This window comes from Sarcophilus harrisii, chromosome 3 (assembly GCF_902635505.1).
Source record: "Sarcophilus harrisii chromosome 3, mSarHar1.11, whole genome shotgun sequence".
In the NCBI taxonomy this organism is placed as follows: domain Eukaryota; kingdom Metazoa; phylum Chordata; class Mammalia; order Dasyuromorphia; family Dasyuridae; genus Sarcophilus; species Sarcophilus harrisii.
Genome location: NC_045428.1, coordinates 605,132,047 through 605,144,582, shown reverse-complemented (window position 1 = coordinate 605,144,582; position 12,536 = coordinate 605,132,047). Strand labels below are relative to the sequence as shown.

General features: G+C 46.1%; 1 protein-coding gene across 5 annotated transcripts; it reads left to right on the top strand.

Moving 5' to 3' along the window:
* Positions 1 to 2,345: 2,345 nt before the first annotated feature.
* LOC100917170 (zinc finger protein 2 homolog) lies at positions 2,346 to 12,173 on the top strand. 5 transcript variants are annotated; one of them, XM_031964016.1, is made up of 5 exons: positions 2,346 to 3,736; positions 4,631 to 4,771; positions 7,237 to 7,337; positions 8,003 to 8,129; positions 9,708 to 12,173. In XM_031964016.1, exons 4-5 carry the CDS (start codon positions 8,027 to 8,029, stop codon positions 11,792 to 11,794), a joined length of 2,190 nt encoding a protein of 729 aa, XP_031819876.1. In that variant the 5' UTR covers positions 2,346 to 3,736; positions 4,631 to 4,771; positions 7,237 to 7,337; positions 8,003 to 8,026; the 3' UTR covers positions 11,795 to 12,173. The 5 variants fall into 5 exon arrangements, with proteins under 5 accessions (XP_031819876.1, XP_031819874.1, XP_031819872.1 ...); XM_031964014.1 differs by lacking the exon at positions 7,237 to 7,337 and having other exon boundaries at positions 2,346 to 3,407; XM_031964012.1 differs by lacking the exon at positions 7,237 to 7,337.
* The last annotated feature ends 363 nt before the right edge of the window (positions 12,174 to 12,536 follow it).

Here is a 12,536-nt window from a genome sequence, read left to right as displayed (position 1 = left end):
TGCCCTATTTTGTGTAATTGTCCAAGCCTAAATTGCCTCCTGCCCCCAACATGGATAAACAGGAAAACTTTAGAGATTTCCCTGAATGTGGGATTAGTGATAGAACTTGGGGGACTGGAGGAAAATTCCCTGTTCCCACATTTAAGACCAGTTCAAATAACAGTGTGTGCATTAAAGAGACTTCAAGAAAATGAATTTCCGACACCTGCTTTCTGCAGTGGTTTAGTCTGTTTAGATTGTCATTTCTCAGTTTTTTTTTTTTTTAATGGCTTTTTATTGACAAAATATATGCATGAGAAACATTGACCCTTGCAAACACTTCTGTTCCAGTTTTTCTTTTCCTTCCCTCCATCCCCTCCCCTAGATGGCAGGCAATCTCATGCATGTTAAAAATGTTAAAGTATATCTTAAATGCAATATATGTATACATATTTATACAGTTCTCTTGTTGCACAAGAAAAATCGGATTTAGACAGAAGGTAAAAATAACCTGGGAAGAAAAACAAAAATGCAAGCAAACAACAGAAAGAATGCAAATGTTATGTTGTGGTCTACACTCATTTCCCAGTGTTCTTTTGCTGGGTGTAACTGATTCTGTTCCTCACTGATCAATTGGAACTGGATTGGATCGTGTCATTTTTTTTAACCACTTGGTGACTCCGAATTGGGAATCCTTCAGCCTTTTCTTTTAGGAAGCTGATTTAGAGGAAAACATAACCCACGGAGCTTTAATCATGGTTTTCAAATAATCTTGCTACCCTTAGTGGTCCATGTCATAAAATACTAAATTTCCTTTAGTCAAATAACCACGGTCCAGTGAGTTTTCTCAAGCACGGTGACAACCTTTAGATTTCTCTTTCTTGGAGGGATCCTGAGTTACTTTCCTAACCCATTATCATCTGAGGCAGAAAGTACTTCATGCACCCCCTCCCCTCCTCCCCTCCTGGGACCTCTCCAGGAAAGTACCAGGAAAGACTTGAGGGGCTGCATGGGTTTGAAAAGAAACAAACAAAAAATCTCCGCTCCGGGGAACTGATCCCCACAGGCCTTGAGCCCTCCCCATGGCGCCCCCACTCGGGAAATCCCCGGGGCTCCCGTGACAGCTCTGGGCTTCCTGCGGAAAAGCGCTTCAGAAGCGGGTCCCCTCCGGGACGCTCCCCCAGGGGGCCCCTCCCCCAGCCCTGGGCAGCCCCACTGGCCTCTGGGCTGACTGTTCCCAGGGCGAGAAGCCGTCCCTGCCTGAAATCCCTGCGGGGCCTCGGAAAGCCCGGAAGAGGCTCGGAATTCCCAGCTGAGCCCGAAGCTTTAGCAGGAAGCCCCGCGGAGACAGAAGCGCGCAAAGGGGAGCGTGTGTGTGTGTGTGTGTGTGTGTGTGTGTGCGCGCGCGCACATCTGTGCGGGGGGGGGGGGCGGCTGGTTCGGGCGCATTTGTGCACACGCCTTTTAGAGTCATTTCCACCCCAATCGTTCCCCTTCCTCTCCAGCTCAGGGGCCACGAACAAGGTGCTTCCCCCTGTGCTCCAGCATCTGGATGACGGGTGTCCGTCTGTGCCTAAGCCCCCACTCTGCAGCCCAGGCCCCTTCTGGACCCTGCAGCCCCTCCCTGCCCCGCCTCCCCACAGCTGGAAAAGGTCCGGGGGGGGGGGGCTTACAGATGTTAAAACAAAAAGCCAGAAGCGTCCTGAAGGATCCTGAGCCTTGGCGTGACCTCCCCACCCCCACAGCCTCCCCCGCCCAGTCCTCCCCTGGCCTCCTTCCTCATCTCCCGCCTTCCTTGTGCCCCAGGACCCACATGCTCCGCTCTCAGCACCCCTCCCCTTCCCACGAGGACCCGGATGTTGAGGAGAGAAGTGGGCGGGTGGTGAATCAGGTCCCAGCCCAGCCCCTGGACTTGGGGGGAGGGGAGGTCTGTACAAGCGGGTGCAGCATACACTGGGGGCTGGGCTCATGAGCCCGGGCCTTTGTGGGTTCTCCGCTTCGGCTCGGTCCCCATCCTTCCCTGAGATGCTGGTTGAGGGATCTAGGTCTACTTTAGCGGCTATGAGAGAGTTGCTAAGAACCCCCTTTAGATCGGCCCCGGTTTCGGGAGGGAAAGCATCCCCTCACTCCCGCATATTAGCTGCAAAGTGAGTTTACTGTGGCACAGACGCCAGTTTAGCCAGAGACTGACTTCAGAAGGGAGATCGATGGGAAATGGAGTTTCGCGCTGAGAGCGCAGTTCTCAGGGGACAAAGGCCTGGAACCCAAGGGAGCCGCCAAGGTCCGTCTGCTTCCAGCCTTCGTTGACGGAAGCGCGTATAGTGGGTGTCGTGGGGGCTGGGACGGCCCAGATCTCCCAGCGGGACTAACAGCCCTCCAAAGGGGGCTTTTCTGGCCGGGATTTCTAACGGAACCAAAGGCCCGGGCGTCCAAAGCTCTTCTCTAGGGAGACCGCGCTTCCCCCGGAACGGGCCGGGATCTGAAAGGGACCGCGGAGCAACAGGAAATGCAGTCTCTTAAAGGGGCCGCAACCCGCTTCACCCGGATTCAAACTGGCGGAATAGCCTTAGTCACAGGCCCGAGGACGCTCCGCAATCGCCCCGCCCCGCGTCAGGGGCTCCGGCCCAGGCCGGCTCAGCGGGCGGGCGCCGCCCCAAGGCACGAGGACGCCCCGGCTCGGGGCGTGGGGAGGAAGCTCCAGGTGCCGCGGGTTCCGCAGCGCGGCCGGACCCGCCCAGGGGGGATTCGCGGGATGGGCTGGGAAAGAAGCGGAAGATTCGCGGTTCCCCAGAAATCTCCCGGCGCCCCCCGGGGGCTCCCGCTTCCCCGACAGGAGGCGCCCGAGGCAGCCTCTTAGAAACAAACAGGGGCTTTTACCCCTTCTCAGCGGGGCTGAAGAAGGCGCTTCCAGGGGGGCCAGAGCCCCGGGTTTCAGGCGGAAGCTCGGAGGGAGCCTCCCTGCCCCCCAACGGACGCAGGAAGGAGCAGCTGCCCCGGGGAAATGTCCAAAGGAACAGAAACGGCCTCAAACCCGCCGCGGGCCCGGAGGGGGCTGAGCACGAGCGCGGGTCTCTCCCGGGCCCCCCTCACGGAAGGGGGGGAGGGCAGAAGGCCCCGGGACAAGGGGACCGAGCCCACATTTACAAATATGCAAATGATCTAACTCAGAACTTCCACAGGCACTTTCCCATGGGGAATTTCCCATCACATCTGGGTCTCTTTCCTGTAAGGGCCCCACGTTCCATCCCCAGCTCATCCCCAAAAGCTCGGGAAGCTGCGGGAAAGAAGCGGGGGCGGAGCCAGGAATAGAAGGAATGGGATGAAGTCTTCACTGCGTCAAAGAAGGCCTCCTAGTGACGTCACGCCCCTCACACCCCTCCCGGGTCCTTGGGCTGCTGAGCCGCAGGGCATGCCGGGAGTCCCCTGGGGTGCGGCGCTGCTTCCGGGGTCACTGTTTTATTTCGGTTCTTCCTTCAGTGCTGGGGGAGTGGGAAAGGGCAGGAGGAGGGGTAAATGGGGGGGGGGGGGGGGAAAGCTGTGCGCAGGCGCGGCCTGGCACGTCCCTCTTCCTTCCTAAGGCCCCTCCTCTTCCTCACTAGCTGGGGGCCGGTGCTGTGGCTGAGTCTGTTGCGCGTGTGCAGGCCGAGTGTGGGGCGCGTGCAGCAGAAGGTGCCGGCGCAGTTGTGCACAGCGCAGTTGTGCAAAGTGCGGTAGCTGCGAGGGGGGGGCGTGTAGCCGAGCTGCTGCTGGTGCGTAGGTGCGTGTGCCTGAGTGCACATTATATTATGCACATAAATTCAAGCGGCTGCTCCCCGGCCTGAGCCGGAGAGATTTCTCCTGCATGGGCTGAGGTGGGGGAGGGGCGCGCTTGTGCATCCCTGTGCCTGGGGGGGGGGCGGGCGCTGCTGAGTGTTTCTTGGGGAACCCAACTGGCCCCTCCCCCACGGAGCCCCCGGTATTGCGGGGTCTCCTCACCGGTCGCCGGTGGCACACTTAGGGGAGGGGGGCGGGTTCTGTAGCTTTATATCGTTTGCCTCAGTTTCCTCCGGTGCAAAAAGTGGGTGAGAGCAGCCCCTCCCCCCCATGAGACCTCTCTATAAAGCACTGAGTACAGGGATGTCGGAAGCGCTCTCCAAGTACTGCCCTTGTGTGAACTTTGCCAAGTCTTTGTTTGCCTCGAGGACAGTGGGGGGGTGGAGGTTTCCTGGCAGGACGGGGAGGGGGACTGGGACTCCCATCCGGCTCCTCTCCTCGACCGATGTCCCTCCTGGTGGTCATTTCTGAAGCCTTGGGGGGGGGGGGGTTGGGCGGGGCACCCTGGCCTTGGTTATAGATGGAGAAACTGAGGCAGGCGGGGACCGAGGGCTTGGCCAGGTCACACTGGCCTTCCAGGGATTCGGGGGAAGGCCTTGTGGCCTTGAATCCATGGGGCTATTGCTCCCAGGGCTGCCCCTCCCTGCAGTGTGCAGGAGATCTAAGCATTCAGTGCTGGGGGTTCGGAGAGGGTCTTCCTGCCCCCACAGGCGAGATCTCTCTGCATCCTTCTCTGAGCTGAGATCTCCCTGCCTCCTCCTGGGGTGCAGCCTCTCCCCACGGTCCCTGCCCTCAGAGCTCTCTCTCCCTCTCTCTCTCATTCTCTCATTGTGGGCAGGTCAGTGTCCAGCCTGGGCAGAGAAGCCTCAGACCCTGGCCTCCCTCTCTGGGGTCCTTCTCCCTCCCCAGACCAGCTGGAACAGGACCCAAGCCCGGAACCAGAGACATGGCTCCTGGTACTCGGAGCCCCTCGTCCCAGGTGAGTGCAGTCCCTCCCCCCAGCTCAGGACCATCAGCCCAGGAAGCATCCAAGGGAGCCCAGGAAGGTTCCTCCTGTTGCAGGGAGGGGGCCTGGCAGGGCTGGCAGCAGGGCAGGAATCGCCCTCATGTCACTGCCCATTTCCTGCCCCCTCAGGTGGCTCCCAGGGCTCTCTGCCTCCCTTTGCTTTACCAGGTCTCAGATCAAGTCAAGTCAGATGTTTAGAAATTGGCTCCTCTGGGCCAAGCTCTATGTGAACCACTGAGGATGTAGAGGAAAGTAAAGAAAAAAAAATCAGGTCCTGCCCTGAAGGAGCCTCCCAGGGGAGGAAACATGTCATGAGCTGTGTCCACACCTGCACTGGACAGTGTAGACGGGAGCTACTCTCAGAGGAAGGTTCAGCAGTTTGGGGACCAGGAAAAGCTTGTTACAGAAAGGGAGAATTTAGCTGAGATGTGAAGGAAGCCGGAGGTGAGGGAGGAGGCCACTGCAGACAGTCCTGGTTAAGCATAAGCCAGGAGGCCAACGTCCCTGGGGCAAAGAGGACAACTGAGGTGTGAGAAGGCTGGGGCGGGTGTTGTGGTGTCTGCCCTGTGACAGGAGCCTCATAAAAATGGTCTCATTGATCCTGTTGTGGGAATTGTCAGGGTCCTTGGTAGGGAAAGCCAGAGTCAAGGAGCTCAGGGTCCAGCCAGAGAGTAAACTGTGGTTTCTTTATCCACTGGAGGGTGTGACAGACTCCATCAATGGGCGGTTACATTTCCTCAGATGTCACAGACACAGTCTCTCCTCCTAGCCTGATCTGGGCTTCGGGTGGGATCTGTTGGGTCTCCTAACCAGTTAGAAAGAAGTTTTAGCTAAGATCAGGTTAGGACCCAGACACAAAAAAGTACATTTGCTTGTTTCTTTTAAATTATTTTCAATTTCATGTCATGACATTTTATAGCATTCATCTTTATAAGATTCCGAGTTCTAAATTTTCTCCATCCCTTTCTCTCTTCTCTTCCTAAAATGGTGGACAATTTGATATAGGTATATCTATACTATCATTTCAAATATATTTCCCTATAAATTAGAGTTGTGAAAAATGAAACAGATCAAAAGAGGAGAAAAAAGAATAAAGTAACTAAAAGATAAATTCTTCAATCACCTTCAGAGTCCTTCAGTTCTTTATTTAGGGTGTGGAAAGCACCAAACTCTGTTGCTGATTCTGTATACAATCTTTTCCTGGCTCTGGTCATTTCACTTTCCATTAATTTGGTTTTGTTGTTCTTTCTGAAGTCTGCCTCTTTATCATTTCTTATTGTATAGTACTATTTCATTATATTCATATACCGCCATCCCCCACTTGATGGGAATTCCCTCAGTTTCCACAATGTTGCCTCCAGAAAAAGGCTGCTATATTTTTGCACGTATAGGCCCTTTGCCTCTCTTTATGATCTCTTTGGAATATTACAGACCTAGTGATGCTATATTTGATCTAAAGATTTGCACACTTTGGTTGCCCTTTGTTCATAGTTCCAAGTTGTTCTCCAGAAACCTTGGATCACTTCTCATTTCCTCATCAGTGCACAAGTGTCCCAGTATTCCCACATTCTTTCCAGCACTGATCATTTTTTGTTTTATTAGTTAATCTGATAGATGTGAGTTGATACTTCTGAGTTGTTTTTAATTTGCATTTCCCTAATCAAAAATGATTTAGAGCACTTCATTTTCCTACATTATTTTTGATTTCTTTATCTAAAAACTGTTTTATTTCCTTTGATCATTTCTCAATTGAGAAATGGTTTTTATTCTTACACATATGACTCAGTTCTCTATGTATTTGGGAAATGTGGCCTTCATCAGAGATACTTGCTGTGAAGCTCATTTCCCATCTTTCTGCTTTCCTTATAAACTACATCTTCACCAAAAGAAGAAAATTGAGAGTTCAAGTGTGACGTCTTTTTCATAGTTATTTATGTCAGAGGAAGAAAACACAAGAACAAAAAAAGAACTGCTTATTAAATCAGACACTTTGGCAACATTTGCTAAGTCCTTTGTGCCTTCTTAGACAGTAACAGGACTGGAAGTGAGTGCTCTGAGTTTTTTCAAAGTGATTGGGGGATGAGAGATACTGAAGGGGGCATCTAGTACATTGATAAAAGAAGAGGAGCATAGCATCAAATGAAGTCAGTGATGTTTTCTTCAAAGTTCACTTAGGAAAACTCTTTACTACTAGATGTGTAAAAGCCTGGGTCATTAGATTTGGGGCACAGGATTATACTTCCCAGAGTTAAAGAAGGAAAGAGATTGGGACTGGGTAGCAAAAAATAATGAGTGGGCAGCAGTCACAGAATAAAGATTGGGCAGTTTCAAAGGTCTCCCCAGTCAGGATAACCTGACCTCTGGATGAGCTCTAGAGGGCTGAGTGAAGTTGGAATCAGGGCAAGAATTAACATCAAAGGCCATTTCTTATTCCTTAGAGGTCGGGCACTTACAACCTAGGTCGGCTGCCTGACCTCCGTGACTTCCTGGCTGAGACCTACCTGGGGAATGCAAGCACAGTACTGGATTTCTGGGAGAGGTAGTGTCCCAATTAATTCTCTCTCACAGAACATATTCCATTAATAAGCTCACTTTATGAGAACAGATAAAGCTTCATCACTTGTTTGGAAAGAGTCTCATATGAGCCAGTTGACATCATATTCTCTTTAAAATTCTTTTTCTGCTTCCATCTAGTTTCGATTTCATTTTAGACTCATGGGAAATTTGCTAGATAATTTCTTTGTTCTCTCCTCAGTGATCACTGCTAATGGTTTCTACCCCAGAATACACAGTATTTACCAGGTTCTCCCAAACTCTTTATAGATTTTTTTAAAAAATATAATCACTTATGACCCTTCTTGTGGGGATGATTGTTACATCATCCTTTCTCTTTCACCTCTACAGGTTCTATAGAATTCATACATTCTCCCTAATTCCATTGGGAGAAGCATTTTATAGTGAGAGATTTTTACAACCTTTATTATCCAACATGACTCTCATTTCAAATGGAAAATGCTTTTCTCAATATTCCACTGGGCTCTTAATGCCTGGTTCCAAGTGTGGGCTCTAACACTCCTAAAGATTATAAGAGTTTTAGGCAGTTCCCATCTCTGCTTCAGTTTCCTCCTTTAAGTTGTTGAAGGTTGTATTAGATGAGTTCTGGAGGATCTTTCTCACTGAATCAAGTGATTTTTGATGGTTTAGGAGTTGGTGACATTCAAGGATATTATGGTGGACTTCACCAAGGAGGAATGGGGGTTCCTGGACCCTTCTCAGAAGGAGCTGTACAAGGCGGTCACGCTGGAGAATATTCAAAATCTGCTGTCCCTTGGTAAGAACCATTTCTTGTCTTTCTTGGTGTTCCTCATCAGTTCAAAAGGAGCAAAAAGAACAGAGAATTGATCCATACTGTTTTACATCTAAGAAACTGCCCTAAGTGCACAGTCATCTGAGTGTACCAAGTCTCCATGCATTTGGGTCTTAGCTGGAGTTTTTTTCAGGTTACATAATTTACCCTCACTCAGGTAGCTGAGCATAATGTCAGATTTATTAGACAAACTCCCTGAAAACTTGCTAAAAAGAATGGGAGAGCATTGTGGTAAGATGACAAAATAGGACAGGAAATATTTAGCTCACTACAAATCCTGGACTCTTCTCATGTTGGGGGACACTAAAATATTATTGCTGAAATTATGAACTGATTTACTCATTTTAGAGAAAAATCTGAAATTATGATAAAAGAGGTATAAAACTATATGCCCTTTTACTACAAAATACACTGTAAGGTCTGTTTGACAAAATAATTAAGGGAAAAAGGAAGCCAATTTATGTTTTAAAAGATTGATAGCTGCTGTGACAGCAGCTGGTGACAGAGCTGGAGACTGTGGGAATACCATCAATTCATGAATGGCTAAAGAGGAATGGAATATGACCTAAGATCAACGGATAATAACTTCAGCAGTGGGTGATGATGGTGTGTTGAGAACTTTATGGAACAGTTCAGCCCATCTCTTCCATGATCATTTTCTTATAACTAATCAATGTAACTCCATCAGCATTGGACAACTTAGATAGATCTTTCCTCCATAGTCTCCAGGGCATCATAAAAGAGCTTTGGACTATAATATTAGATACAAACATGAACTTTATATATCTACCTTCTTTACTGGGCCAAAAATCCAACATATCTATAACCTTTGTTTATACTTTGGAGCAAATTAAACAATGCCTACCTAGAGATGGATGATCTAAATTATTCGTAATCTTATAAATCATTTTTCATTTAATATCTTCTGAATTTCTCCATTTTTTTTCATCAAACCAATTTGTATGTTTACTTTTTTCCCAGATGAGTATATGTGATACTATCCAAGAAATCTCTGAAAACTGTCTATTCCTTTTCTGATCTACAATTTTCACCTGTATGTTTGATCAGTTTTCTGTCTAAATTACTGGCATTAAGTGTTTGGTAGCCATCTTGGCCTTAGGCCCCTGCCTTTGCTGCATGTGTATATTTCCTTGGGAGAAGATAAGTCTGATTGGTCCAGTACTTTGAGTTGCACATCTCACATATTCTCTATCTCTATTTATTTATTGGTGAGGCAGTTGGGGTTAAGTGACTTGCCCAGGGTCACAAAGCTAGGAAGTGTTAAGTTTCTGAGGCCAAATTTGAACTAAGATCTTTCAGATTTCAGGACTGGTGCTCTATCTACTGCACCACCTTGATATCTCCAGTCTTGTCTATTTTAAAAAATGATTTGGGATATTAAAAGCCACTGTTTCCACTGAGTACACCTATGAAGTTTTGTATATTTAGTTTGGTGACAAGCTCCAATGACTCTTATGTAACATTGCTATTTAATTTATATGTGTTTATGTCTTTTTGAGTATATATGTTTGTCTTCTTCAGATGTAGAAAATGGTTTCAAAGTAAATGAGATGAATAAAAAGCTGGGAATTTTTCTGGAAGAACATGACCTACGAAGATTCATGGATGATAGTCCCTGTGACTTCAATTTCAAGGAAATGAATGATTTTATTCTCAAAGTAGACAGATACCCAAAGAGTGATTGTGAATTTTATGAAATTGGAAAGAGATTCAGATGGTCTTCTATCCTAAATCACTGTAAGAAGATGACCTCAGGAAGTGATTATCTTCAAGGTAGTGAATACAAGAAATGTTTCACTGAAGAGGTAGAGCTGTTGGTTCCAGGTAATCAATGGGATATCGCTGTGAAATGCAGTTCAGACCTCAGTGGCCATCAGAAAAGCGATAGTGAAGAAATGCTTTCCATAAGTGATAAAAGTGAGAAGGTTGTCAGTCAGAGCTCTAATCTCCTTACTCATCCACAAATGTGTATTAGAAAAGAATCCAGTGAATATAATGTAGGTGAAGTAACCTCATCCTATCACTCATCTCTTCCTTATCATCCTGGAATGAAAAGATATGGATATGATCAGTATGGGAAAGCCTTTGCTTGGAATCCAGCTCTTGCTAGTCCTCAGAAGGCTCATATTGGAGAGATGTCTCATAAATGTACTAAATGTGGGGGAGCTTTCTATTATGGATCATTCCTGTTTGACCATCAGAGAATCCACCCTATAGAGAAACCTTATTTATGTCTTCAGTGTGGAAAGCCTTCCATATGCAATGAATGTGGGCAAACTTTTACAGATCTCTCCACTCTAGCAAAACATAAGAAAACTCACATTGGAGAGAAGGCTTTTGAATGTAATCAGTGTGGAAAGACTTTTAAACGCAGCTCCCATCTTGCTAGACATCAGGGAATCCACAGTGGAGAGAAACCTTTTAAATGTAATCTGTGTGAAAAGACTTTCACACAGAGTTCCAATCTTGGTTTACATCAGAGAAAGCACACTGGAGAGAAACCTTTTACATGTAATCTGTGTGGAAAGGCTTTTAGATTCAATTACAGGCTTGCAGAACATCAGAGAATCCACACTGGAGAGAAACCCTTTAAATGTAATCAATGTGGAAAGACTTTTAGATGCAACTCAAATCTTACTGCACATCAGAGAATCCACACTGGAGAGAAACCTTTTAAATGTAATCAGTGTGGAAAGGCTTTCACACAGAGTTCCAGTCTTGCTTTACATCAGAGAATCCACACTGGAGAGAAACCTTTTAAATGTAATCAGTGTGGAAAGGCTTTCACAAACAGTTCCAGTCTTGCTTTACATCAGAGAATCCACACAGGAGAGAAACCTTTTAAATGTAATCAGTGTGGAAAGGCTTTCAAACAGACTGCCCATCTTGCTTTACATCAGAGAAATCATACTGGAGAGAAACCTTTTAAATGTAATCAATGTGGAAAGGCTTTCATACAGAGTTACAATCTTGCTTTACATCAGAGAAATCATACTGGTGAGAAACCTTTTAAATGTAATCACTGTGGAAAGGCTTTCAGATTCTCCTCCAGTCTTGTTAAACATCAGAGAATTCACGCTAGAGAGAAACCATTTAAATGTAATCAGTGTGGAAAGACATTCATATATAATTACAAGCTTGTAGAACATCAGAGAATCCACACTGGAGAGAAACCTTTTAAATGTAATCACTGTGGAAAGGCTTTCAGATTCTCCTCCAGTCTTGTTACACATCAGGGAATCCACACTAGAGAGAAACCTTTTAAATGTAATCACTGTGGAAAGGCTTTCAGATTCTCCTCCAGTCTTGTTACACACCAGAGAATCCACACTGGAGAGAAACCTTTCAAATGTAATCAATGTGGAAAGGCTTTCAGATCCTCCTCTAATCTTAGTACACATCAGAGAATTCACACAGGAGAAAAACCTTTTAAATGTAATCAATGTGGAAAGGCTTTCACACAGATTGCTAATCTTACTGGACATCAGAAAATCCACACAGGAGAGAAACCTTTTAAATGTAATCAATGTGGGAAGGCTTTTAAACGCAACTCCCATCTTACTAAACATCAGAGAATCCACATTGGAGAGAAACCTTTTAAAATTTAAACACAGTGGAAAGAATTTCAGATCCAGTCCCCATCTTTCCAGACATCAAAGAATCCATACTGGAATGAAACTTGTTTTTTTGATGATTATTTGGCAGGGGGGGGGGGTGGGGGTGTAGGAGAGGATAATAGTGGGAAGTGTACTAGCCATAGAATTGTCCTGCCCCTTGACCCTCTAATCTAAAGGATGACATTATTACAGTAATGATAAATGTAATAGAGTATAAGGACTGAGAAAGTTTTGAAAACAGTTTTATTGAATTCATTACTACTGAAAAAATAAGTTTACCTTTGCAGATTTGTTTCTTGACATATTTTGCTGTTTTGTGTAAATTTAAAATGTTCATTTATATGGATTTCAAAATTAAAGAAATCAGATATTGATGGTTTCTATTGTTATTTTCACCAATGTTGTTGACTTCATTACAAGAAATCATAAAATTATTTTGATGACATTCTTCATCTTTTAAATCTAGATCTTGAATCAAGACCTCCTAATTACACTTGTAGATTATACCTAACACTTTACTTTTATTTTCAAAACAAAATTTTAATAGGAAAAAAATCCTTGTACCTCTCTCACCTACCTGAAATAGAGAATGACCAAAAAAAGCAAATTTTCCCATTTTAAGTCAATGCAAAATTCCTGTACTGTCTAATTCTAAAATATATTTGTGTCAAATATAGTCTTGAGCAATTCTTATTAGAAAATTCCATGAATCTTTTCCATTCTAATCTCTGGC

What these genes read in the sequence shown, in the direction of transcription:
- LOC100917170 (XM_031964014.1), top strand. Translation starts at nt 4,739, where the DNA reads ATGGCTCCTGGTACTCGGAGCCCCTCGTCCCAG. An exon ending in CTCGGAGCCCCTCGTCCCAG is followed by an intron (nt 4,772 to 8,002) that starts GTGAGTGCAGTC and finishes TTGATGGTTTAG; the next exon opens with GAGTTGGTGACATTCAAGGA. An exon ending in TCAAAATCTGCTGTCCCTTG is followed by an intron (nt 8,130 to 9,707) that starts GTAAGAACCATT and finishes TGTCTTCTTCAG; the next exon opens with ATGTAGAAAATGGTTTCAAA.